General features: G+C 35.2%; 1 protein-coding gene across 2 annotated transcripts; it reads right to left on the reverse strand.

The window, feature by feature from the left end:
* Window positions 1-835: 835 nt before the first annotated feature.
* LTN1 (listerin E3 ubiquitin protein ligase 1) lies at window positions 836-27,954 on the reverse strand. Of its 2 annotated transcripts, none has more exons than XM_090121529.1 (30): window positions 27,661-27,954; window positions 25,535-25,738; window positions 25,110-25,208; window positions 24,117-24,347; window positions 23,285-23,337; window positions 22,774-22,954; window positions 22,199-22,372; window positions 21,103-21,293; window positions 19,322-19,466; window positions 18,238-19,026; window positions 17,696-17,737; window positions 16,295-16,487; window positions 14,980-15,219; window positions 14,473-14,626; window positions 14,075-14,225; window positions 13,230-13,431; window positions 12,152-12,311; window positions 11,836-11,940; window positions 11,419-11,561; window positions 10,101-10,236; window positions 9,084-9,228; window positions 8,300-8,513; window positions 7,826-8,063; window positions 6,866-6,940; window positions 5,792-5,978; window positions 5,171-5,342; window positions 3,741-3,961; window positions 3,059-3,253; window positions 2,487-2,654; window positions 836-1,756 (listed from the first exon to the last, which is right to left on the reverse strand). In XM_090121529.1, the coding sequence occupies exons 1-30, from the start codon at window positions 27,805-27,807 to the stop codon at window positions 1,694-1,696; spliced, it is 5,418 nt and encodes a 1,805-aa protein (XP_089977655.1). In that variant the 5' UTR covers window positions 27,808-27,954; the 3' UTR covers window positions 836-1,693. The 2 variants fall into 2 exon arrangements, with proteins under 2 accessions (XP_089977655.1, XP_089977662.1); XM_090121536.1 differs by having other exon boundaries at window positions 27,665-27,791.
* Between the last annotated feature and the right edge of the window lie 46 nt (window positions 27,955-28,000).

Genomic DNA, 28,000 nt, shown 5'->3' on the forward strand with positions numbered 1-28,000 from the left:
GCCAAACTTAGCAAGAGGAATACAAGAATTCTGTTCCTCAATATTCCTACGCATTGTTCTGTAAGAAACAGAAAGCTATTATTCAGATACAGATAGTGCCATATCAAAAGACCTGCCAGCACTTGCACTTGGTTCTGTTAGACAAACTAAACCAATTAGACTCATAGACAATTTCCAAGTTTGAGCCTGACCGAGTAAATTAACGTGGCTCTTTTCAAGCAATACCTGGTTAACATCAGTTGGCCTTCAAAACAGTTATCAAACTTGCAATTAAGTCAGATAAAATAGTCTTATTTGAAACAGTGATACAACAGACACAATAACCAGAGTTTCAGTAATTAGGAAAATAATGCAGCTTACTCCTTTAGCCTGTGTTCCCAGTTAAGCCTTTTCAATACCAATTGTGAATGATTCCCCTTCTCTCTCAAAAAAATTTTAAAAATTTCTCTTCTGAAAGCACTGTGGTATCTGCTGAAGACTTAACAGTTAAGAATTACTTCTAAGGTTGTCATCTCAAAAGGGACCAACGTTGAGTGAACAGAGCACCTAAACCAGCTGTTGAGATACTATCTGAAAAATTATACTATTAATTTCTGGAAGTTTAACACAAGGAGGAAGAGAAAGCAATCCAGAAACTACACAGACTAACAGCATTCATTCATTCCTTTTCTTTTATTGAGTTTTCCAAGGAATCTGCCATGGAACAACACCATCCAAGTTGGAGTATATTAGTATGCTACTGCTATTAAAAAAACAACAACATGGAAAAGGACTAGTGGAATGAAGATGATGTTAGATTCTGATACATCTATCATGTTCATTTAGAGCCCTTATTATTATTGGACACTGGAATTACATGGTAAATTCAGTCATAGTTTATGCCTCAGCTAACAAAGACATTAACTGAAATAATGACAATAGAAGAATTGATTGGTGTGCATGTCTTCTTAAAAGCCAATCTGCATTAAATGGGCAGTGTTTCCTCACTGTCATGCAGGAATGACAGTGCCCTCTGTGCTACCTTAAACTTCAGGGTTTTCATGGTTTTTGAGTGCTGGTTGGCTTAGTTTTTTTTTCAGAAAATAAGACAAAAGGTGAAAGCTCAATTTATAAATGTTAATTTAGAGCATGCTGTGTTTAAATTTTACACTTTAACAGAAAGTTATCGCCCTAAGTCCATGCCTCAATGTTTAACTGCAGCATTTTTATTCATTTATTTATTTTTTACCTCCCCCATAAGAGGAACTACTGTGAACCCACATACACTATAATCAAAAAATCAAGTCTTTACGCCACCAACGTTAAATTCACCTGTTATATTAATAGGCATGATCTGGCCTTAAGTGCATGCCACCATGACAGTGAAAATAAGAGGTTTTAATCAACTATGCTGTGGCTTAAACACCAATTTTCAGACATAACTCTACATCACTTAGGAATTTTTAACATATCTTAATACCTTAAAAATATACAAATCAAAATAAATTATTCTTATATATTTTTTTTTTATATCAAAGACTCTTCAATCTCTTACAAAAAAACAGTCCAGAGGTAAATATGTGTCATATCCCAACAGTCAAGAACTTTAAGTAATAGAAATTATTTCCGAGTAGTTTGCTTCTTTCAACACACAGTTTATTGCCTCTTCTTCATGTACTACTTAGCTCACAGAAAGAAGACAGACCGTTTTATTTCAGAAAAAAGTCTCTCGACAAAGTGGACAGGTGGATTTGTTGCTGGATGTGAACCATTTGTACTGAAAAAAAAAATATGACAGCTTAGTAGATGAATGTAAGCAAAGTATCAAGAGCATTGTTTTGTCACTGGTAATAAGCATTACTAGTGAATGAAGAAAATTATCAAAACATTCATTTTACTTAACATAAAAAACAGTTAAAAAGCCCTTTTCCCTTACATATATACAAGCCTAAGTATTTGAATGTATGTGTATACGCATACACTGCACGTGCAGAAGTTTTATTCTAAAAACAAAAACCAAACACACGCACAAAGTAATTCCTGTCTATTCTAATTTTAGCCAAAAGTCATGTTTTCAAAGCAGCAGGAACTCCTCTCTTGTATGGCAATACAAGTGTCAATATGCTCCATCATACTCAGTAACCATACGAAAATGCCTGTGACATCTTGGATATAGTTAATTATCCAGATTAGCAGGTCAGATGAGGAGCATGCTGTGTAAATTAATTTTTTCTCCTTCCTTATCCAAGCTGCTAACATCAAGATGCTCTTGCTACACCAAAGCCAGATATAATGGCTTAGATTTTAGGAAACACAAAAACTCTTCAGAGTAGAATTCCTCTCTCAGTGCATCTTAGCATAGAATTCATGCAAATTATTTTGAATTCACATAATCCCAGATATTCCAGCAACACAATGGAGAATTGATGGCACTGCAGTTGAAGTACCTTCCTCAAACTATTAAAGGATACTTTACCTATTTAGAAGGATTTAGTGTAGGTACTTACCAAGCAAGCTGAATGAAACTTTTTCTTGCATGTTCTGCAAGCTTTTTTGGGCAGAGAATAGTTGGAACCATGAATGACTGAAAAACAGATCATGCAATCTTCGATGCCCTCAAAACGTTTATCCACATTATTTTTCCACAGAGATAGGCCTTCCATAATACTTCCATTCTAACAGAAGAAAAAGTTATTACTATTACAGAATTCCTTCAGAATATTCTTACTGTTATACTTAAGTACATAAAGAAAATGAAACCTGAAGACTCTAAAATCAAGTTATTGGCAACGTGTAGTTAAGTAATTTACAAAACCAACATATGAACTATATGTACGTAGTACCCATGCCTTATGAGATCTTATGATTCTCAGTTTTGGCTATGGATTTTTCAGGACTAACTATGCAGATAATTTTACCTCCCACTTTGTTTTAACATCTGGAGAAAAGCAGATGATAAGAGTAACCAATTCTATAAAGAAGTTTGTGAGCTGAAGAGATGCATTATATAAATCTAAATAGTATATTACTAGGAACATTGTTGTATGTTTTCCAAACTAGAGGCTCTCTCTAAACTTACCTGATGTGTAAGATACGTGCTTAACTGCAGCATCCAGTTGCGCCATTGCTGAACAGCCACACCAACTCTCTTTCCACTCTCAACTGTTATAGACCCCAGTGGGTAATTTGTTGGAAGCTGTATTATTAGTTCAATAAATATATCATCAACTGAATAGGTAGCAATGACTTCCCGTGCAGCAGACCGAGCTTTTACCTATGAAAAAAATGCAAATATTAAAAATCTCTAAAATCAGAGACACACACCCTTCTCTAGCCTCTTTAAAATATGAGACCTGTAAGTACTACAAACATTAAATAATTTTATAAGACTAGGAAAACATTTTTCTCAAAAGAGAAAAAATCCACTCATATCATAGCAATCTAAGAAATTAACAGCCATTTTTCAATGTAATGGCTAATTATATTTTTTGAACCAAAAAGTAGTATACTAACAGAAAAATCTTCCATTTACCTCTTTGACTTTTCCAACATTCATAAAACCCATTCTTTTTGAATTAATTCAAAACAGAATATTTGTAAACAGACACTTAGTATATCAATAGCAAGCTAAATTATGTTCTCATCAGCCATGTAGAATATTAAAATGCAATCATGTAAACTACTGTAATAGTTAAGAAACAGTGTTTCTTTCACATTCTACAAAAAGCTAAATAAAAAAAGGAACAAGAGGTCTTACTAACCGTCATGCCATTAAATAGCTGTGTGCTGGTCTGAACAGAAGATATTTCCTGTGAAGAAAGCACACTGCTGACATACTTGCTTGTAAATTTATCCACAACATTGAAGACACGTTTCTCACAGCTATTCCACCAAAGCCTAACCATGGCTGGCAAGTCTTTCAGTGTTATATGATACACAGAACAAGCCAAATGCGGGATCTGGGATGACAGGGCTCCCGTCCCTGTGGGAGAAAAGAAAGGACATTAAAATACTCTAACATATTATTCACAAATGTCGGTTCTTCTACACCATGTACAAAACAAACAAACAAGAAAAAGCAAAACACCCAATATCAATATAAGTGTGGAAACTGAAATTCTGTTTACTTCTCTATTTCTTATTATAACTGCTTGTTTGAATAAACCTTTCTCCACGAGTCTTGTTTCTTTGTTTCTTGGAGTAACGCTTAATGGCTAGAAAAGCATCTTCTGATTTTAGAGGATAAACAGTAGGTAGAATACCCAAAATCCAAAAATCAAGACTAATTTTACATTCTGGAAATTACAAACTGCTTACTTTGGAGTGATATTTGAAGTACACTGGAAGTTTGCAGTGCTCTACAGGAGTTACAAAAAGATGATCCAGTACTTGATCTAGAGTCTGACAACCTGCCTGTGGCAGGGGGACTGGGACTTGATGATACTTGAAGTCCCTTCCAACCCAAGTCATGCTGTGATTCTGTGATGAGGAAAATCTTTCTCTCGAAAAACATGCTGCTAATTCCCCAAACGACCCAATTTCTGCTTTTCTGTCATCCAGATAAATGGCTTTGCAACATACAGTGATGTTCAAGCACAAGACTAAGAAATGATATCTCAGTATCTTTGTAGGTACATCAATAGATGTATCAACATCTATACAGGTACATTGAAAAAAACATTTTTAATGAAGCAACTTGCAAAACCATTTAGCTCTTCCATGTTTCTCAGTTAGAAGAAGTGGTAACTTACCATAACTGATCAACCAAGATTCTTCTGAACACAGTGGTAAAAGCAAGACTGACAATTTAATGTTTCAAAAATTTTAAATATTTTAAAATTTATATTAAAATCCATTCTTGTTTTTACATATTCAAATAGAGAAAAAAAATCAATTTAGCATAAAAAAATAGAAACAATGAAGACATCCCATATCACGTATTTTCCTATTTTGGAATATTTGTGTCCATAGATAAAAAAAAAATGCATCTGGTTTTGTTTCAATTCTTTTCCTGTTAAATATTTCAACTTCCTTTGAGCTTCAAATGGGGAATTATTGAAAAAAAAATAAATATATACTTGTGTTTATGTACACATGTACATCTATTTTACAGGTAATTTTTTTTTTTTTTTTTTTTAAGCCTGAAAGGTATCAAAACTCTCTCAAACACACAAATATAATTTTTACTAACCTTTGACATCTAAATGAAGCTCTTCAGTAAAGAATGTTTTTGTATCCTTATTTGGAACTTCTGAAGTCAGCCCAGAAAAGACAGGGTTTTCAGGCATAAGCCTGAACAAGTGATAAAGCAGTTTGTTCAAGCTTTTAGTTCTTCTAAGGTATTGTGAATAGAGAACTCGCAGCTGATGATGTTTGAACAAAGGAACAAACAACAACAAAAATAAGAAAAACAACACAAACAAGGTTGAGAATAAAAAGCTTACTCTGCAAATAATACAAATAAGTTTCTACATGGAGGAAAAGTTATTCTGAGATTCAGAATGAGTGTTTAAAAGAGTGATTTAGTTCTTAGTAACCTTTTGAATGACTTGAAGATCATAAAATGTCACAAGCTTGTTTAAAATCAGCTAAAAAAAACCCATATTAATGAATTTTAAAATTTATTACTCTAATATTGCCATCCTCAACAGACATCTATTGATACTTTTGGAACAGAGTCCCAGTAAATCCAAAGGAAGTAGGACAATATACAATTAAAAGAAAGAGGCCAAATAAAATCTCAATACCCAAATCAAGTAAACATGCTATTTAAAAAAAAAAAAAAAAAAGAAGAAAGAAACTGAGCATATACCTGAGAAGAAGCCGCTTTGAAGAAAGTTAACGTCAACTTCCAAGTGAGAAGATATCCTAGAACAAGGCAGAACTCATCGCTCAGGGGCTGAATAACTGCAAACTCCCCAACTGGAATGCATTCTAAGATGTTTTCTAGCAAGAGCTCTTGCGTGGCAAGGACAGACATAAGAGCTGCTGGAGGTGATCTATGGAAAAATGTTATCTGGCATAGTAAACTGAAAACTTTAGCAAAGCATTATCTGAATTTATATTCACAACCTTCCAAGCATCCTTTAAATAAAGCAATGTATGTAGAACACACAAGGGGTCTTTTACTAGAGAAAAACTTACTTTCAGATTCCCACACCACTGATACATCTTAATAGTTCTTTCTCCTGTAAATAATAGTTTGTCTCTCTCCTTCTCAGCTGAAGGATATAAACTGAATTCTTTCCACATTCTGAAAAGATGAATTTGGGCTATGGCTGAGCTGATTTAAACTCCGCCATGGAAAACTTACATTTTTTCTTCAGTCAATTCACACCAACAATTGAGCAACTAATGTGATGGGTAGGGTTTTGGCAGTGAATTATAACACCTTTCACAGCTCTGTTAATCATTGAATTGTGGTAAATAAATAAAAACGATTATCCTATCCCCTATACTAATTTTTGACTTCTTCAGATTCAATCTATATAAAACATCGCCAATCTTGGACATCCTTAATTTGCTATGTGAATAAAAGGAATAATTGAGGAAGCTGAAGCTACTGGTGCAGCTAGAAATATTCTCAATACAGCAATGCAGTTTAAACATCTCAAGATTTTACAATAGAACATAAATATCTAGTTATTTTAGTAACTGGATCCAGAAAACAATTACAAATATTGTTTCCAGTTTTAGTGAAAATACAGATGTAATCAAACATAGTTTAGATTTTCAATATTCATACCTCTTATTGTCATAAGCATGTCATTTTTTCACTTTAATAGCTTCTGAAAGACGACTATTGTGCTGTAATTCTCAACTCTTTAACAAATAACAACAGGGAAAACTATTAAAAAAGAAAGAAACATGAGGAAAAAATACATACAATGCTAATTCCTCCTCTTCATCACCATAAGACTTGAGATCTTCATCATCAAATTTAGGCAACTCAGGCATTAACCTATAGAAAAACGGAAAAGAAATTAGATTTAATTTTTAGTTATTTTTAATGTATCCAATACATAGCTTTCTAAGTATCAATGCCAATACTATTGACAATGAGTAAAATCAAGCAATTACTTTTTTAATAACATCATGAAATCTTTAAGTTATGTCATCCAAATTGGTTCCTGAATGGCAATAGCCAAAGAGCATGTAAGCCTTACTTAGTTCTCCAAACCTCCCAAACACCCAAATTCAAACTAAAGGAAACTTCTCCATCTCAGAACAAAGCTCTTACAACTTAATGCCTCAGTATTATGGTAGCTTCTTATGCTCCAGTCAGCTGCTTTGCTCCCTACATTTTGAACAGTCAAAGGCACATAGCAATCTTTAAATTCTATGTTTACTCTTTTTGTATTAGAGATATCAAAAAAGTTCACAAGAACACAACACACTTTTCTTTACTTTCGTCATTTTCATATCTAAATTAGTGAAAATAAGAAGGTCAGACTATTTAATGATGCTGTGGTTATCAAATCAAACCTGAAATGTTAGAGTTTACATTTCAGGATTTTAAGAGTATTAAAACAAGTGCTAAAAATAAATAACTTTACAGTTACAACAATACATACTTTACTGTGGCATAGAAAATAAAATTGCATTTTCATGTACTGCAGTAAAACTTCTTTGTATCTATTCAGTTCATTTTGACAATTATATTTAGCATTCATGGCTTTACATCATGTGTTCTAATCCAGAACACAAGTTGTCCAGTTAAGCATCTTTTTCTCCATAGTGGCATATCAATTTGCTAAACATTTAAGTGTCTGTTCTAGAGCATATTTTAAAAATCAATAAATAAGTGGAAAGGAAGTGAAGAGAGTGAGACTTCTGTTGATCTTACTTATACAACATATGGTAGACTGAAACCTGTACAGATCTAGCCCGGAAAAGCAGCAGTGGAGATAATGTATTTAACAGAGTCTGTAGATTATCTGGAAGATTTGTTTTCTGGCCTGCAACAAACTTTGCTGGTAGCTTATGGTTTAACAACTGGTCCTTCGAGATGTAAGTTAGAGCTTCACCCAAAGATGTTAACACGGAGTTCTGAAAAGAGCCTTCAGTTGCAGTTTTTGTTTCTCCTGTACAAAAAGGAGACAGGTAAGCTGTGATGCACAGTGTATGGAAACTATGACAAACGAGCATAACTAGTAACAATTCAGACTACAATCAAAAGAATCTACTTTAAATGCAAAACAATTACTTTATTATGTTAACATATTCCTATGAACTAAAAAATGTGGCCAATCAAGTTCTACTTCAGAATAGCCTGATTACGTACTGCCAATGGCATCCTTGCCAGCTACCATATACCCACCTGTGACTTTCACAAACAGAGGTAACAGCAAATTGTGAATTCCTTCAGAAAAGAATTCTTTCCATTCACTGACCAAATTCACAGGAAGGTTTTCAGTAGTCTTAGGAGCTGCAGGTTCAAAGTAAGCACTGAGGGCAGATGCCAGGTCACAACTGACGCAGGCAAAAATCTGCACAAGTGGGACATGATAGAGTGAATGGTTTTCTGATGTTGTCTAGGAAGAAAAAAAAATAAGAGGAAAATTTCATAATAATATTTGGTTTAAAGTAGATGTTTTACATTCCTTCCCTATAGCCCAAAGTACTATTTCAAAGACGACTCAATTGCAAAGACTGTATTATAACTATTTTAAAAGTTTGAGAATGTAATCTGTATTTTAATAAGACATGCTGAAATGAAATTCTAAGTCTCACCAATGTTTATAATTCTAGACTACTTCTCTTACATGACTTTCTTTATAACGATAGTCTAAAACTGCCACCAAGTGGATTCAAAAAGAAATGTATGCATCTGTAGCTTTTCCACTGCACTTGTGAGCCAAGTGAGCCAAAAACGCAATGTGAAATCATCCCACTTTTCCAAACATAAAACTGTACCAAGACCATGCCTACATTTCTAAATTGCAGGAAAAAAACACTATGAAAATGTAGCTGTTTCCCAGTCTAATTCTGAAATTCCTTCCTTGCTCCCCATCCTTAAATTAGCTTATTATGTTCCAAGAACATTAAAAGGATTGCATTATAGACTGCAGTGTAATGATTAGTAATAGTCTCTTTCATATTACCTCCAACCAAGCCAGCATGGAGCACATGATAAAGTCCCATTCATTATCAGCCAAAGGAGCTGTAGAATACCTCAGCAATAAGGGAAGGTAACGGATCATCTCTATGTTGAAACCAAGCAACTGAGCACTTGTTTCTTTCAGATTGCTGAAATAAAAACACAACTAAAGCTTACGTATTGTCATGTTGTAACTGAAAGTATTAGTTTCATTGCCTTTGTTTCTCCACTTAGGACACATTAGGGTAGTAGCCTGGAACAAAACTATGTGCTTTAGGCACTTTGTCTTTCAAAATGAGAATCCTACATTAACTACCAATTCAAAACAAGTCAGTCAAGAGGTACTTGTTATTTGTATGTTTTTTAACAGATTCCTAAAACTTTAAACTGCAAAATGTAGCAATTTTAACAAAATAAGAGCAAGAAAAATAGTTCTCTTTTTAAATAATAACTTACTTCAAAAATAAACCCTTAGTAGTCCCAATATTGTAAATTATTTACAAAAGATGTTGCCTGGATTTTTCTCACTACACAAACAAATATTGGCACATTTTAACTCTCTGCTGGAAGCTTAGCTTTCCAAATTACAATGTCAGGTCCAGAATTTTAGAAAACTTTGATACCAAACTTAAGTGTCTTTCTCCTACCTTAAGCAATCACAGTTTTGAACTGAATATTCAGCTATACCTGCAAAACTGTGCAGTTCTGTATGCTTTGAAAACAACCTGAAAGTGCTCCTAGTTTTCCAGCTCTGCTTACAGAATTACTGTCAGGTTGACCTTCTTACATATGCTTACTTTCGGATAATTCCCTTCAGTATGACTTACTAGATACTTAGACAAAGCAATCTTAAACTGCAAGATGCAGTTCAACAAAAACTTAAAAATATAGTACTAAAATAGTGGATGACAGCATTATTATTTTCTTTGTCTTGATCGAGTTCACGACCACTCCCTATTTTTAAACTCTTTAGAAACTGGAAAAAAAAGAAACAGTGAAATTATCTCAATGTTGCACCCACCAGCTAAAGAGGAAACTGTCCTCATTATCATTTTTCCAAGATATTATGATTTTTAGTACTCCGGGTAAGAGGTGATCACAACCAAAACTTTTGTCATTCAAGCAGGAATTCAAAATGGAGAGACACCCAAAAGCTCCTACAACACAATAAAAAATATTATCCCACAGGAGGCATTAATTATCAAGGTAAAACAAGCATTAGAATGTGCATAGATTGGATACTTAATATCATAACAGAGTTTGGACAGCAGCTATTTTCTTTTAACACTTAATCTGCAGGTGCCATTATTAAATTAGAAGTACTATAACCAATCCAAACGCTCAAACCCCAAACCAAAAAACTCCTGTAAGATTCACAACAAACTAAGCCTGAAGAATAAACATTATGGAAACTGTAACAGTAGAAACATTCTCTTCAATTGTTTCATGAAACTAACACTGAAGATTTCCATACTTAAAGGACATTCATTTGAAAGAGCTCATCTGAAAACACGAGAACACTACCAAGGGACAGATGCCAACAGTTTAAAATGGCCATAGAGATTTTTTTTCAATTTAAATGTGGTTCTGTTAAAAAAGAAAACATAGAAATAAACCTTAATTTTATTTTTTTTAATGTAGACCAGTCAATAAGACAATGTGATCATGAAATCATGAAAAAAGTACCAAGAGAGAATAGAAGGTTGTTTGTTTGTTAAGATCACATGTAATTCAAATATGTAGAAGGATTTTGTGCATTTCTGAAGATTTCTGTAAAAAAGTTTTCACAATCTTATTATCATTCTTTCTACATGACATTCAAAGCAATTATAACACATCTCAATTACCTCATTAAATAATTTTTCAAAAGCTTTTGGAGATGCATGTACAGCAGTTCTTATTCAGCACATGACGTGGCATTCACCGTACGAACTGCTCAAAAAACTATGAAATTCAAAGGAGTTCTCACTAAAACCAGTCATAACACTACCAGTAAATAAGAGAAGTATACCGCATATTATATAAAGCTTAAATGATTAATTGAAAACTCCAATGTTTGCAACCGTGTCCAAATCAGATAGACCAAACAAGAAGGCTGTATCAAAATTCTTTTGACTGATATTGTTAATCGTTAATTCTAATTCTGTACCAGGCACATATAGATGTACTTCCTTAAAAAGAAAGAAAACCAAAGTGCCAAACAGTCTAGAAGAAATACATAAACTGCAGACACACTAATTTCTTGTAAAACCGATATTAATACACATAAAAGCAAACATTATTACAAAATAATGTTCTTAAATTATAATGAAGCATGCTGAGGTGAAAACCATACTGACCATCAGTACTGGAGAGCTCTGTTGGTGTACATGTCATAAGTTTGGCCACACAGTGGAAAACAAGTTCTCTCTTCTCCTCCTCAATTAAAAAGGGTGATAGGCACTGAAGTGTATGCAATCTGCCCTCTGTTAATGGCAGAAACCTATTCAAATAAGCAGAACATCAAAAATAAACTCAAAGCTTTAACTAGTAAACAAAATGATAACTGGTTCATATTGATCTGGAAGCCACTTAATATCCTGCGATGTAACTAATCCCACACACTATAGAGTGTTTCATTTTTACATATCGCATGCATATATGACCAAATTTTCAGTCTTCAGATCAGTATCATCAGAATCAGTATCATTTAACATCAGCAAAATTTTGCAATGTCAATTTTGCTTAAGAGATGATAGGCAACAGTATTTAAATACCCTTCGCTCGTCTTAAAAAGCTTTTTCATCTCACAGGATACAGCGTCTTCTCCATGAATCACTTTGGCCATGACTAAGGACCAGAGTCTTCCATGTTCCTCTGATCTTCAAAAGAAGAAAATAGATCCTGGTTAATATATACTATACATAAACAGTTCACAACACAAGCGTTTGGATGAAATATGAATCAATATACATAAGGAAATACTATAGCATTTAACGGAAGTGCTTAACAGTCAATACTCAACACACTGCAAAGTATAAAGATAGAGCTAAGGGCTGCAGTGTGGTTGAAGTTTTACTTGTTCTTACATACCTATCAAATATTGTTTGCTGAAGGTTAGTTGTATTACTGAGTGCGCTGAACTTTTCATATGTGATGTGCATTTCTTCTAACATATGAAGATATTCCAGAAGCAGATAAGGAGGATTCTCCAATTCTTCAATCCATTGTAATGAATACAACAGTTCTGCAACTAATTAAATAACAAAAGCAACTGCTGAGTATATTCAATGGATAGGTATGAAGTCTGATTTTTTTTATAGTTATTGGGTTGTTTTAATGTATTTGTAATGCATTAAGACAACCACATTTATACACAATCTCAGATATTTCAGAACACAAACTGGGTTATTTGACATTACATCATAAAACACAAAAGAAGAAAAAAAAAGAATAAACTACCATAGATGTACAAAAAGCTTTAAAGGAAATGAAGGACAAGTTTACACCCTCACCAAAACATTTTTTTAATATACATTTCTGCAGACAAGGCAATCAAGATCTAAATCCAGAGCACAAACAAACAGAAACACAACTAAATAGACAGCTAGCATGTGCTTGGGTTTTTTGTTTTTTGGGGTTTTTTTTTGCGTTTTTTTTTTCCCCCCCTCAAATTGGCTTACAAAAACCTACACTGAACAATTACACTTTTCTTCACAGTGGGACATCAAGAGGTAGAACTGTTAATTTGACTATGCTGTCTCTGACCTTACATTTTTATAAACCAAAGGAAATTAAATTTCATCCAGCAGAATTCAGAAAAGTTGCATCTAAATGCTAAAGGCTTTTATTTGATGGCATGGATACAGCTACTGTTATCCACTCACTCCAATGCACCATACATGCTTTGGCAAGGAACAACACTGAGATTTACTGTAAATTCAAACTTCCCTAAAATCAAAGTCCTGTTGAGATAGCATGTATATATAGCAAAAGTCCCTAAGAAGCGTAAGTACACACTTGTACTTATAAAGGAGACCTACAGCAAAAAATATATGTACATATGTTTCTGATATGCCAAACTTTCATTATTCAATTCTAAATCAACCTCGATTGACAATTAAAACTAGTGCAAAATCAAATTCCTTTAAATTTTACCACTGTAACTTACATATATTATCAATTTTCTTTCTTTCAGCATCCTCATTTCCCTTCACCATATCATTTTCCAGTACAAGTAGCACCATTTTACTTAATAAGGCTGAAGTACACAGATGTCCTGGAAGTTTAGTTGTGCCACATAGCTTAACACATGATCCCAAATGTTCACAATTCATACTCAGCCTTCCTTCCAAAAGAGGTTTGTGCATCCACTGTAATACATACATAAAAAGTTTATGAACAAATGATTGAGATCTTAACGATACACAGAAGATGAATGATCTATTTAATGTTAAAAATTCACAACTAAAAAATAACTACAGAAGATATAAGTTTACACCAAGAGCATAATACTGAGGATCATCCCCTTGTGTACATAAGAAATAAAGAAATAAATCCACAGCAGTTACTTGAGACTGCATTATTGCCTCAGAAATAAACACATACATTTAGAAAGCTATACAGCTTAAAAAAAATAGTAGGGTTACTGAAGATCAGCAGTTGGACAGAAAATTATCACTCTCTCTCAATCTAGTCATGCCAGCATTTTGATTACAATCAGCACATCAAGTTACCCTGCAGATATTAGCGTTACACAAAAAATAATCTTATAGTTTTAGTTTTCAGAGTTGCAAAGTAAGTTGCCAATGTTTCATGCCGAAAAGTATTTCAGAGATTTTGCTTGTCTCCAGCAGTATTGATGGTGCCATAAGCATACAGATTTTGTCCTACATGGATAGAGGCCAAAAAGAACCACAGGACACGTGCTGATATGTATAATCACACCTGAAGTGTCATGCAATTGGAGACAGGTAAGGTTAACTACAACATAAAAGTCAATTATCATTTTCATACCTCAGCAGAAAGAGACTCACGTAATTTTTCCCATTCAGTTCTGTTGGGCATAATGTGCTCAACATAAGCTCCCACAAGACATCCAGACTGTCTGTCAGCTTCCAGAAGTGTAGACAATAAATCACTAACTGCAGAGATCAAAACCTGAAGGCTGAGAAAAACAAGAAAATGCTGCAAACAAGTTTGGCACTATCAAGCAAAATCTTGTTTTATAAAATAGACAATGCTATTTACATGCTATGTTTTAATTATGCTTTTAAACCAAAGTTCCCACCTCTGACAGGTTTAAAAAACTCTAAATAATGCAGATGCCAACTAAATATGGAATTATATAGGTTTGATCTTCATTTGTTTTAGGGAACAACATACTATGACATGGACATGCACACCACAATTACCTTTTGACATCCAAAGAGGAAGACTGAATTTGATTCTTGATCCATAGTGCAGACTTATGCAAAAAGGTGCTCTGATTCTGCATACTCCGAAGATGACGGACGAGCGAATTTACACCAGATATCCAAGTATGCTTTAACTTGCTTACAAGCAAATCTATTGTTAAAAAAAAAAAAAGCTGCATCTTAGAGCAATGATCGCATGACTAATGGTGCTAGAGCAAGTAGAGAATTCTTTTTTCTACATTATTACATATGATCACTGTCATGGGCAAAATATGATCACTGTCATGGGCAAAATATGTAAATTTCTAGCTGCAGAACAATTTTAAATTAACTTTTATACACAAGTAATATTTTATCTGAGATTAAGAGTGATTATTTTCACCTCTCTAGCTGATAATCCATCTCACAAGACCTAAGAAGTAAGTAAAATGGCTGAAAAAAGAAAAATAATAATAACAGTACAAAACCAGACACAGTGAGAAACACTTCTTTTTTTCAGATCACCTGTTAAATGTGTAGCATCCTGCCTCTGAGCACACAGTTGGAAGATGGTAAGCAGCAAGTCTTCTGAGGATGGCATCAGTAAACACCCTTTAACAGAACTGAAAAAGCTTGAGGCTACATCACAGATAAAAGATACAGATGGTTCGGTATTTCCAGCTTCTGAAAGATCCTTAGCTTTAGACAGCGCTGCTTGAAGTTTATCAATAATCCTTTTGACATAAGTTTCACCAATCAAAGATTCTATTAGGAATAGGAAAAGAACAACGAGCTTTGACAAGTAATCTCAAAGACATAATATGTACCTACATGCTTTTTATTTACTAATACAGCATGCAAAAATCAAGTGCAAAGTAGTTGCAGACTTATGGATACTAAAGAGTTTTCATTATTTTAATTCTAAACAGAAACCATCACTTTTGTCTAACAAATTCTTTGGATATTTTCTGATTTTATTGTAGCTTTAAAAAAAAAACAAAACAAACAAACAAACAAAAAAAAAAACAAAAAACACTTAAGTGAACAAGAATATTGAAGTGACCAAAACTACAGACCATAATCAAGATATGGACATCCTAGCGATAACAATGACATTCATTGGTCCTCAGTTTTTCTCAAAGCAGTTCCTAAAAACCAATTCTTTCTGAATTTTAACAGTTCACTGAAGAGAGAAAGTCACAATTAAGTTCTCCCTGGACATACTTTTTATATTTATTAGTCACAAATTTATTTTTGTCAGTTAATCATTCAGTGTCATAACATACTGCTACAAATCCCTGCATTTTAGTTTTGATTAATCAGAATAATGAATCAGAAATAATTGCCACCCTTTCACAATTCATCCTTATTTCCTTTTAACTTCTATCACTTAATAGGTTACCAATCCATGAAAAGCCTTTCCTTTTACTTCATGCCAGTCTACCTTGAGAAATTCAGAAGAGAGAACACATCAAAAATCTTTTTGAAACTCATATACTCTACTTTGACTTACATCCGTAAGTCAAGAAAAACCCTGAAGGTCTCTTAGACTTCATCCAATGTGCAGTAAAACACATCACAAAGCACCCAACATTAAATTAATGCCTTGATCTTAGCAGTACATTCAGGTTCTACAAGTTGATAAACAGCCAAGTCACTGAAAAATCAGCCCCAGGACACCACTGAACCATAAGGAATCAAGTTGGTTGAAATTTCTGTCTGGAGAGAGGAAGGAGTTCTGATGCTCCTCTACACCTAAACTTCCAGAATTCTGGTAACAAAAATCAAGTTTAAGTGCAGTATTTACAATTCACAAACTGCAAAGATGAAATATGTTTACCATTTTTAATGTGTTGTGACAACACCAAGCTCAGGACGGTCCATTTTTCTGAAGAGGATGATTCTGGTGAGGTTGCTATTGGTTTTAAACCCAGGTGACACAGATCATCTGCCAGCATTACAAGTCTTTCTCCAAGCATATCTCCTTTCAGCCACTCAGAGATTAACAAAAGTTTTGTTGTGCTAGAGCATGCCTGAGTGACAAAAAGAAAATAATTCTTATAATCTTTTGAAGCTATTTACTTCTATTATGAAGTATAAGATTAATATGCAGTCCTCAGAAGCCACAAATCAAACCTACACAAGCAGGAATCCCACTGTGTCAGAAACAATAAGCCTCTAGGTAAATATGTCTGTGATCATTCCCTTAGTATCCTTTTTGGCTAAAGACAAGACAGCAATTTACTACTAGGTCAGACTTCTACTTCAAGGTGAAGCAAGACACCTTCTAAGAGCTCTACTTTTTTCTCTTCTCCAACTACAGAGGTCAGAGAATGCCTAAATTGGGGTAAAAAAAAAAAAATCTAATTTTCAAGTAACTAAAAGTTTTGGCCGAAATAAAATTTATTTACAGCATCTGAATTTCTCTAAAAACAGATGACAGGTCACAATTAGAAAAGCATTGTGAATAATAATGTGATAAAAGCTTCAAAAAATACATAGTATCTGTAAGGAAAGGTACTATCGTAAACCCAGTAGATCATCAGTCAAATGATGCAAGTTCTTGTCCAAAAAATTTGTAATACACTCCATATTTCATCCAGGCATTCACTTCCATACCAATTTTTCAATATCCTTGTGCAGAAATAATGAGATATTACCTTTTTCTTGTGCACACAATGTATGGGTGATAATCATTTCACAGCATGCAGTCTAGATCCCTAATCCATCACTATTTCATAGTCTTCAAAAACAATACAGGAGCTTACATACCTATTTTTGAAGCAAATATGAACTCTATGATAATAAACAAAGATAACACAACTATTGGTGATCATTCCAAAATTATCAGCTCCATTTTCTCTAGCTTTGAAGGGATGCCCAGAAATGAATTAGGAATCCCTCTGCCTCAAAGGGCAAGTTGATCAAAAATTGAAGGGACAAAGATGCATGGATGATTTGCATGCACACGTGTGGGATTTTTGTGGGTTTTCTTGTATTTATTTTTTATTCTTTTTTTCTGCTTTTTAAATTATCATTTCATTTCTAGGACTAACCTTAGTTCTAAATGGAGTTAAAACAAACACTTTGAAAGTATTGCTGCATTACTTTACCATTAGTTTGGAAGAAAAAAAAAAAGTAAGAAAAAGGGGTTTAATACATCTAAATCTCAAAGATAAAACCAGAGAAACATTAAAAACTAAGCAAAACAACAAAAAAAAAATGAAATCTAAAGAGGTACCTTTTGAATTATCTGGAGAAAAACGATCCATTTCAGGTCCATCTAGAAGAAAAACAAGATTCCAGAAAATTTAACAGAAAAGATTTACTGAATTGGAAGTATTTAATATCTTTCTAACTGTTAGCTGTAAAATTTGATTTTCTGCAAGTGATAAGCAGAAGTTTCAGTAACAAAGTTATTTATTAGTTATTTTGCCTCCCAAGTCTCTCTCTAGCATTTAGACCAATAAAAACCTGTAATTAAAAGAAAGGCCTCCCATGACTAAGCATAAAAGCACACTGCATGAAGAATAGAGAACTTCTGATATTACTTTTATTTACATATGTAAATATATATGTAAACAATTGTTTTTACATATATTTATATTAAAATATAACTCCAACACTGTAATGTCAACCTTTTCTAAATCTACTTCTATGTGAACTTGTTCAACTGAACAGAATAACTCATTCTACATCTGCAAAATAAAGAGATTAAACAATCACATACCATAAAAAATAGTAACTTCAGCAAAATCTATTAAGAAAATACTCAAGACATACCTTTGTTAAATCATCAAGAATGACTTTCCTTTCATCATTACTGTTGCAACAGTTAAGCACACTGTACAAAATATCAACCAGAAAATGCATGTCTTTCCTCCAGTCTTCTTTAAGCCAAGTTATTAAATTCATATACAGAAATTGTACAGATGGATTTTCATTATGAACTTTTATGTCTTCTTGGGATTCAGCTGGAGGACACCTTGCATTGCTTCCCTGCTTTAAAAGTACTTGAAAAACTCTGTTTGAAGAAAAAGAGTTGAGAAGGGCAGCAAGGAATTTCAAATGCTGCTCTGACTTCTGTTCATTGACATATACAATACTCAGCTCAGAAAGGTGGCAGACTAAATTTTCTAAAGGTTCTTTCCTTAGAACTGAACTATGCTGTAGGTCAGCTTGTATTTCAGAGTCACTATTATTCCTCACTTCCGTGATCTTTCCATTCTCCGTGTTCCTTTCAGACTCATCCTCATCTGAAAATTTTACTTTTAGAGATCTTCTATTGTTTGGTTTCGTAGCAGTCTTTGGATTTTGAAGAACCTCCAGCATATCAGATATGGAAAACAACGTCTTCTCATCAGCCTCCAATTTATCAACATGAAGTATACACATTTTTAAAAGACGGTCCCAGAAATTTGACAATAGTTTCTGGAAAACTTCATTTGTATTATCATCACTAGAGACTTCAGCTTTCGCTTCCCAGGAGCTTATTGTTTCTGCTATTTGATAAAATAATGGTCCATTTTGTAACCTGGGCTCCCGAAGTACAGCATCAGTTAGAGGAATTAGCTATAAAGGAAAAAATAAAAATAAATTGATCCAACTAGAAAAGCTTTTCGTTGTTCCTAATACCAGGAAATTCTATCATTTTGAAAAACATTCTGGAAACCAAAACAAAAAACCTCAGAACTATTAAGACTGAATTTATAGCAAGGAAAATATTGAACAACTTTAATAACATTATTTTTCTGCATTAAATCTAGTGAGACTTTCAACAGAGAAATAAATCCTGACAGAAGTTGATGGTTTTAACTTTGAACTATTACGTGCATGTGAAATAACAGTAGGTAGTTTTAACAAATACCTGGTCAAATATTAGCATTTGATGTATTTGTCTTTGTTCATCTTCATCTATTTTCTGCAGTATGGCAAAGCGCAGACATTCCATAAAAGTAGTTATAATTGCTGAACTTTCTGAAGGACTGGCTAGTGCCCGCTCATTTGATAACCTGTTGAAAGGTAACACTGGGAGGTGGGAGTAGGAACAGCCTGTTGTCTAAGCTACAGAGAAATACAGTGTAATACTTCAATGTAACCCTGATTATGTTGCTTTTGTCCAGATACCCATTCAGTTGTCAGACAGAAATGAATTCAAGAGGACATGTTCAAAGAGTCAAAATAACAAAACTAGGCATGTAGTACAAATTACATTAAAATATCTTTTTCATCTTATTTCAATATTAAATAGAAAGGAAAAAAAATCAGCTATGTAAATTGAGGAAACTTCTCCAATCAGGAATACAATTTACTGTTTCAGCTACTTGTAAAAGTTCACAAAAGCTCACCTGCAGTTTTCTGTACACACTAAACAGGTTTAGGTGCTCATGAAATGTTTAGTTGTTGTACTAAGGGACATGGATTAGCGGGGAAATACTGCTGGTTGGTGGATGGTTGGACTGGACAGTCTTGGAGATCTTTTCCAACCTTGGCGATTCCATGATTTTACTATTCTATGAGATGCTTTTATTATTTTAAGACTGTAGCTTATGTTATAATACAAGAAGAAAGGAACTAATCATTACAAGGAAAAAAATGAAAAAAATACACAAAAAGCCATCAAAAGAAGGTTTCACCACAATCAGTTTGATTCAGAGCAACATTGATGCTTAAATCACCATTTAAAGACTACATGAAATTACTGCACAATAATACTTTCTCAAAGAACTCTGCTAATGATCACCTCACCAACAGTCAAGAACTCATTTTGGTTTAAATAAGTTTGGTTTAAATAATTTTAGTCTTTTAGAAAAAGATATATATGTTTGAGTATATAATGCTTACAAAATATGTAAATTACATTTGACAGCTGTTATTGACATTTTAAGAGAAAAAATACGGTAGCAGTTCAAATCCTTGAAAATCAATATAATAAGAATTAAACATCCTGCACATAGTAGATTTCACAACCACAACACTAACTCTCAATAATCTCGATAATAAAGTGAGACCTCTACAGTGGCAAAAAATCACAGAATCACAGAATCGTAGGTGTTGGAAGGGACCTCCAGAGATCATCGAGTCCAACCCCCTGCCAAAGCAGGTTCCCTACACCAGGTCGCACAGGTAGGTGTCCAGGCGGGTCTTGAATATCTCCAGAGAAGGAGACTCCACAACCTCCCTGGGCAGCCTGGTCCAGTGCTCCGTCACCCTCACCGTAAAGAAGTTCTTGTGTACATTTGTGCAGAAGAAGAACCTGATCTCTCCGAAGTAACTCAACTTGAAATTCATTTCCCATTTTTCCTTTCAAAACTTAGCATGGAATAAACACAAAACTTTGTCAAAGGAAGATAAGAATGTTCTTGGCAAGGAATATGTAATAAAAATCACACAGGAGGTTCAACAGGACAGGAAGGGCTGCAAAGGATTGACTTTAGCACTAGATATGCAAAAGTAATTTGAAAATGTTATTTTCAGATACTACAGCGAAGTGAGTGGTTTTTTCCCACCCTCAAAATTAATGATACATGCATACGTAAATATCCTCAAGCAAAGAGATAGAGTTACCTATGTTTAAATACTTAAATATTAGTCCTGTTTCCAAATATAAGAGATTGATAACAAACAAGTGCAGTTTGTGGTTCATACCCTTGAATCATTGAGCTGAAAAAAGTTCTGAAATATTCCAGCTTTGGTTCTGTGATGCCAGGAGGTACCCTGCTAATGAATGGCAAGATATTCGGGTATATAACAGTAGCCAGTCCTCGTCCACCTTCTCGAAGTACTGTCCACAGTTTCGGTAGAACTCCTTTTCTGGCATTTACATGACTCCAACAGTCCTAAAGAAGGAAATATACTTAACATAAATTAAAAGAGAATATGTTACTTTAGAGGAACTCCTTAGATTAAATGTCTATCTATCTGGCTAAGTTGTAGCTGAAGCAATTTAATGTAAAATTGAAATTGATTTCCCCTATTCTTAAAAATCCTTATTTTAGCTGTGAATTTTTACAAGTAATTGTGATAACACTGCAGTTAAACATTTTTCTTTAATGATGCTGCACGTAAGAATCTTTCATAAAAAATTATTAGCAAAACTGCTTCTTTATTTAATCCTGTTCTTATCATTAAGAACAAGCACTGATTTCAAAATCCTAACTTTCGAAGCATCACTAACTTCAAAACTTCCTGAGAGAAACCTTCTGATGATTACAAAACACCTCAGCACTTTTCTTCTAACACCTAAAGATTTTTGTCCTCTGACCTAAGATATCTCCAACAAAGCTGTTTAACATATATCATGCATGTTTATGGGGAGCACTGCTAGTCCTGCTATTAAATTCAGCAAGTTTGATATCTCATTCAAAAAAAAAAATTTAAAAAGTTTGGAACTAAGTATTAAATTAGAAGAGAAAACAAAGAAAGCAAAAAAGCACTGAAGGTCATTTTTGTAACTTTCTTCAACCAAGAAAAAAAGTTCTATCTACCTATTTTTAATCCAACAGATTCAAGTCAACTAAATTAAACTAATAAAACTACCCATGCTGGATACAACAAATTTGAAAGTTACACTGACACACTAAGGAGCAGGAAGGAGTGTGAAGCATAGATAAGTTCATGTCATTAATTAAGAAGAAAACCCAGATAAGCTGTTCTTTATTCTACACAAATAACTCTGGTACCAGGTGAAAAATTAAATGTGACATTCCAGTAAAACATCTGTCCCTTATGTCTATTATGTTACCTCAATAGTGGCAATAGCATGAAGGACAGCTTCCCAAAGAGCAGGACATACTACTGCATCACTGTCGTCAATACTGAGAAGAACAGCAGGACAAACTCTTGGTGCTTCAGCTTTCATCAGCTCAGGCAAGTACTGGCAGAAAGCAGAAGCCAGCTCAAAGAAAGCTGAACGAACCTGACGAACCACAGAAGAACAAAATCATTAGGCAAATGGCAATACACTGTTACTACACGTAGTTATATAACATTACTTCTAAAGACAACAGGCAGGCTCCATATTTTGGCACAACAGCAAAGCTTTAAATACTATTAAAATACCTTTTAATATTTTAAAATAATTTGGTCCTTGATAACATGCATTTTACTAACATTACATTTCACTTCCTAATACATCTCCTGTTAGGCGAAATTTAGAACAATATTATCCATTTATGGTCTAGAAATCTGAGAACTGTTTCAAACATAATGCAACAAAATACAGAGTTCATTCTTGAAGGACACAAGAAATTCGTATCTGCTTAGATCCAATGCATTATCTTGAATGAAAACTCAGCAAAATAATTAAAATAAAGTTACCTGCGGTGTGCTGTGTTTACCATATTTCCAAAATTTGTTTTGAGACAGAAGCGACATTAATTTTTCCTCCAGTGAATGCATCTCTTTCTTTGGCAGCATGCTAAGCAACTTTTTTAAAGCTAACAAGGAACAGGTCAAAATCCGGAAAAATTTGGCTTCTCTTTCTTCCTCTGGTACAGTTCTCAGAAAAACAAAAGAAAACAAAATTAAAGTGAACCCTAAATTAATCAACAGGCTTTCCATATGCTCCAATGCTTCCAAATTACTCTATAAAGTCCTAGAGTTTCAAGTCATCCCATCTACCACAGCTATTTGTAAATACAACTTTAAAAGATCTGCAACAGGAATTAGGCAACTGATAAGTATAAATGCTTTCACAAATCCCAAGGAAAGTTGCTGGGATCTAGACTCACATAACTATTCTCTCTCTTTAACAGAGTTAGATCCACTACCTCAACAAGAAGAGTAAAACCCAACAAACCAAGATTTAAACCTATTTAGGTTAGCATACTGAGGATCACTGAGTGTGTCAGGTGTCTCTTTCAGAAGGTGATCTTGAAGAACCTAGGGACAAAAAAAATAATAATAATATATCTATGCACGTACACAAGAATATAATACTTATATAGGCTATGCTATTCACATATTATTCAGAAACAGCTTAGAGTACACAGCTTACAGCTACAGTAAAACATGTGAATCCCTGAGCTGAGTTTCTTAAATGTATTACAGACATGCTAGTGAGCAAGAACACAGTTTTACTGACTCCACAATGGCTGCTGTTGAATCCAGACTTTCTAATACTTAAGCTGCAGTCCTACATGTCCTGACATGTTTCCAGCAAAAAAGATGATAAACTGAGGCAAAACAAAATGGTTAAGTTGGCATATGATGGGCCAGCAATGCAAACTTTATCTTCTTAAATTCAGTTTCACATATGAATAGCAGAATAGGATTAACCTTGGTAACAATACCAATCGTTGGGGCTTTCTGAAATAGCGTTCAGCATTCTTTAATCATCCACTATTGCAGCTAATCTGCATCATTATTCTAGCTGTCAGCAACAATTATTCAATGACCAAGCATCATTACAGCGAAATGCATGCAGCAACATTCATCTCATTAATTCTTCTGGTTGTATGGTTCCATTGCAGCAACATGACAAAAAACAAGAGGTATCTTTGTATCAGTCTTTTCTTCACATTAGTAGGAGCACAGCTTCAGGTGAAAAACAAATTTATCTTACTGAAATGTAACCATGAATAGGTGGGGACAGGAAGAGTTTTAAACTTTTAATAGAAGTTGACACATACACACAAAGCCTTAAAGAAATACCAACTCACATTAAGAATTTCATCTTTACAGAACGCTAAGGCTTCAGGTTGTTTGCTTGAAGGAAAAGCTTTTTCAAAAGCTTCTTTTGCAGCAGAAGCAGCAGGGGAGTAAGTGTCACATTGTGCAATTAGCCAGTATCCCATGATACTTTTTAAGTAAGGTGCCAAGTGTTTTTTCACTTTAAGAATCAGTTGCTCAAAAGATTGCTGAGTTGCTTCTCGAACACGGCGATCGTGATCCTGTTGAAGTGAAAAGAAGTATACTTTTGATGCCAAGCATTTCAAAGCAAAAGAAATTACACACACACAGAAACAAACGCAGCTCTTTCTCAGTTCAGCCATTTTTTGCAATGAATCAAGCTATGTAGATTTGAATATTCAAATACTCCGAAATAAAGAAGAGTGCTAACTTCACACCAACATATTCCTGATATATTACACAACCAGAACCATAACCTTTCCCAGATATAAGTACAGTCATCATCTCTATTTTATACAAACATTTAACAGAAAGACAGGAAAAAAGAAAAACAGAAAGTCTTGAAGACACTATAAAGTGAAACCACCATAAGCCTACACAAGTTGTGCACTTATTTGCAGTTTCTCTGTGTATATATGTTTATTTGTATATCAATTTACATCATGATTTTCTATGCTCTTGGCTTCTAAAAGAAACATCAGGAATGATTTTAATGGATTCTAATGATTCATTTTGATCAATATCACGTTTTCAACAGAAGCCATTCCAGATGGAGGTATCATGATTAAAGAACAACAAGGTTCAAACAGCAGAAAGAGCCCGGGCATCAACAGTTGAAGGTTACCCCACTGCCAATACAGAAACATCTCACTAACAAAGAATGCTACTTTCCCTCATGTTCTTTTTCCTAGAATAAGCCAACAATTCCAACAAAAAAAAAAAGATATATCAATAAGACCACCTTATGCGTTTTCATGGGAAACATTCAGGGAAATTTCTAATCTATATAGTTTTGTACTTACTAGTGAGATTTTACAATAAATTCTTGGCCAGTAAGGAAGAACACCTTTAACAACTTCTGCTTCTCTTTCTTTGCACATCGCACCAAACTCTTGCATAGCCTAAAAAAAGATATCAACAGCATGATTTAAGGACTGTCACATAGCCACATTCTCCAGTTTATCAGCTTCTACTAGATACTGCAACTCTCTTTCAAAAATTAATTTATTTCTTGAAATTGAGCATCCATAGAGTTAATTTTATGAACGCTCTGTCAGCACTGCCTGATGGGCAGCCTTCCAAATTATCTTCTGTACTGCAGCTCTAATAAATATAGTGGTATGAACATAGGACCAGATACCTTGATAAATTCTTCTCTGAACCCTCAGAAAATCAGGAGAGCTCTTCCAATATGAATTTTTTTATTGGGTAGAAAGCATACACTTACTTTTAATTTTGTTATGATATCCCTTTTAGAGAGTTTTCGCAAGACCATTCGAAAATCAGCATCCACGAGGCTGTCTATTTCCTCTGCTCCCTGAACTGCAGGAACATAACCTAGATCACTCTGCGATGTTCCAAAGCCGATAAACCCAGGCACCGTCCCGCGTTCTTTGGCGAGGAGCTCTGCAGCCCGGCCACTGCTAGAAGGCTAACAAAGGACAGAGACATCAGTCAGCTATATACATCGATTACTTATTTAATTTTGCATGCATCAGGCATTCAAAATAATGATGCGATTTATAATTAACCTTTTATTTTAAACAAAGCCTTACAAAAAGGGACATTAACAATTTCAACATTGAAATCTGACCTAGAAAATTATTTTCCCTCTTTATATTCAACATTCCATTTCCTTATTATGACTATAATCCATGAACACTGATGGAAATTTATATTATTTTTACATATACAAAAAAAAAAAAAGTTTAATAGAGAATTCCTTTCATAAGTTAACGATTTATTAAGAAACTATTTCTCTTTCTTCACTGCTGTTTTTTCAAGTTCTTCTCACATTATTGTCTACCAACGAGCACAGCTTCCAGGACACGCTCAGAGGGTTAGGAGGAAAATTTAGTCACCTAACAAGGAACCCTACCAGCAACAAAGTAAAGGGTCAAGAACAATTTAGAAGAATGGAGCAAAAGGATACATACGTAAGACAATGTAACACTGTCCCATCAGACTGCAGTGAGTGGTTGGAGTTAAGCATTTATGTTTGGCCCCAGTAAGCACATTGCTCGTGCTATGGCCTCATGTTTATTTCAAGAATGCTCTTCTGAAGAGACTGTCCTGAAACTGAGGGATGCTTTAACGTTATCTGTAATACTGTATCATAGAATCCAACAATAGAATCATTAAGACTGGAAAAGACCACTAAGGTCATCCAGTCCAACCATCAGCCTATTCCCACTAATCACATCCTTCACATTCACACGATTCTTGAACATCTCCAGGGACAGTGACTCTACCACCTGCCTGGGCATCCTGTGCCAGCACTTCACCACTCTTTCTGAAACCGTTCCTAATATCCAACCTGCCCAGAACAAAATGATGTCATTACCTCTCATTTTATCACTGTTACCTGAGAGAAGAGGCTGACCCCCACTCTGCTACAACCTCTCTTCAGGTGGCTGTAAAGAGCGATAAGGTTTCCAGACTGAATTACTGTTTTCTCAGCCACTTTCCATAAGACTCGTGCTCCAGATCCTTTACCAGCTTTGCTGTCCTTCTTTGGACTTTAGGCAAAGGCCTCAACACCTTTCCTGTAGTAAGGGATGCAAAACTGAATGCTCCAGGTGCAGTCTCACCAATGCCGAGTACAGGGGATGATCATCTCCCTGGTACTGCTGGCTGCAGTATTTCTGACACAAACCAAGATGCTGTTGGCCCTCTTGGCCACCACAGCACACTGCTAGCTCACATTCAGCAGGCTGATGACAAATACCCCTACATTCTTTTCCTTCACACAGCCTGCCAGCCACTCTGCCCCAAACCTGTAGCACTGCATGAGGTTATTGTGGCCAAAGCGCAGGACCCAGCACTCAGTCTTGCTGGACCTCAAAGGCTTGCATTCAGTCCACTGGTTCAGTCTACCCAGATCCATCTGTAGAACCCTCCTAGTCTAATATAGACCAAATATCTTTTAATTCCTAATGATCACTAGCTTTGTTTCGGGGCAATGACAACTTGCTGTGGTTCACCCTATACTTTCTTAATTCCCCTCTGACACACAAGATACACAGACACACCACCCACAGCAGTAAGACACTTTTCCTGTGCATGAAACCTCAGCACAAGTGGCACGCCCTTTGGTACCCCTTCAGAAGACGGCGGGCTGGGTCAGAGGTACCCAAAAACACCCCTCACCGGCACCTCGGTCAAGTTTCACAAACCCCAGTCTAGCGAAGAGCCGTCCCGCGGCCCCTACAAAGGGAACGGACGGAGTAGGGCGGCCTCAACTGCCCACCAGCGGCGGAGGCCACGAACCGCGAAGCGGAGCTCCGCCGCCCACCCACGCTGGACAAGACGGCCCCGCAGAGAACGGCAGGACGGGAAGGCCGCAGAGCTCACCCACCCGCACGTTGCCCTTGGTCCGCTGCTTGTTCTTTCCCCCCATGGCTGCGGCGGCACTCCGGGCCGAGGAGCGGCGTTTCCGGAAGGAAGAGCAGCAGCGACGCGCGGGAGGGGCGGGGCCAGCGGAAGTCCCGCCTCCTTCATGAGCCCGCCCGTTTCGCTGGCCCCGCCCCTTCACCTTACGCCTGGATGTACGCGCACCTGGAGGAGGGGGCGGGGCGTTTATTAAGCCGCTGTGTTCTGTGTAAAATTACGAGTGCTTGACGATTTGCACGCACTCAGCCGGGGAAATCTCTGCGTATCAAACAAAATCACTGTGAACTATCACTACAAAAGA

This window comes from Phasianus colchicus, chromosome 1 (genome assembly GCF_987193195.1).
Source record: "Phasianus colchicus chromosome 1, bPhaCol1.hap1.1, whole genome shotgun sequence".
NCBI classification, from domain to species: domain Eukaryota; kingdom Metazoa; phylum Chordata; class Aves; order Galliformes; family Phasianidae; genus Phasianus; species Phasianus colchicus.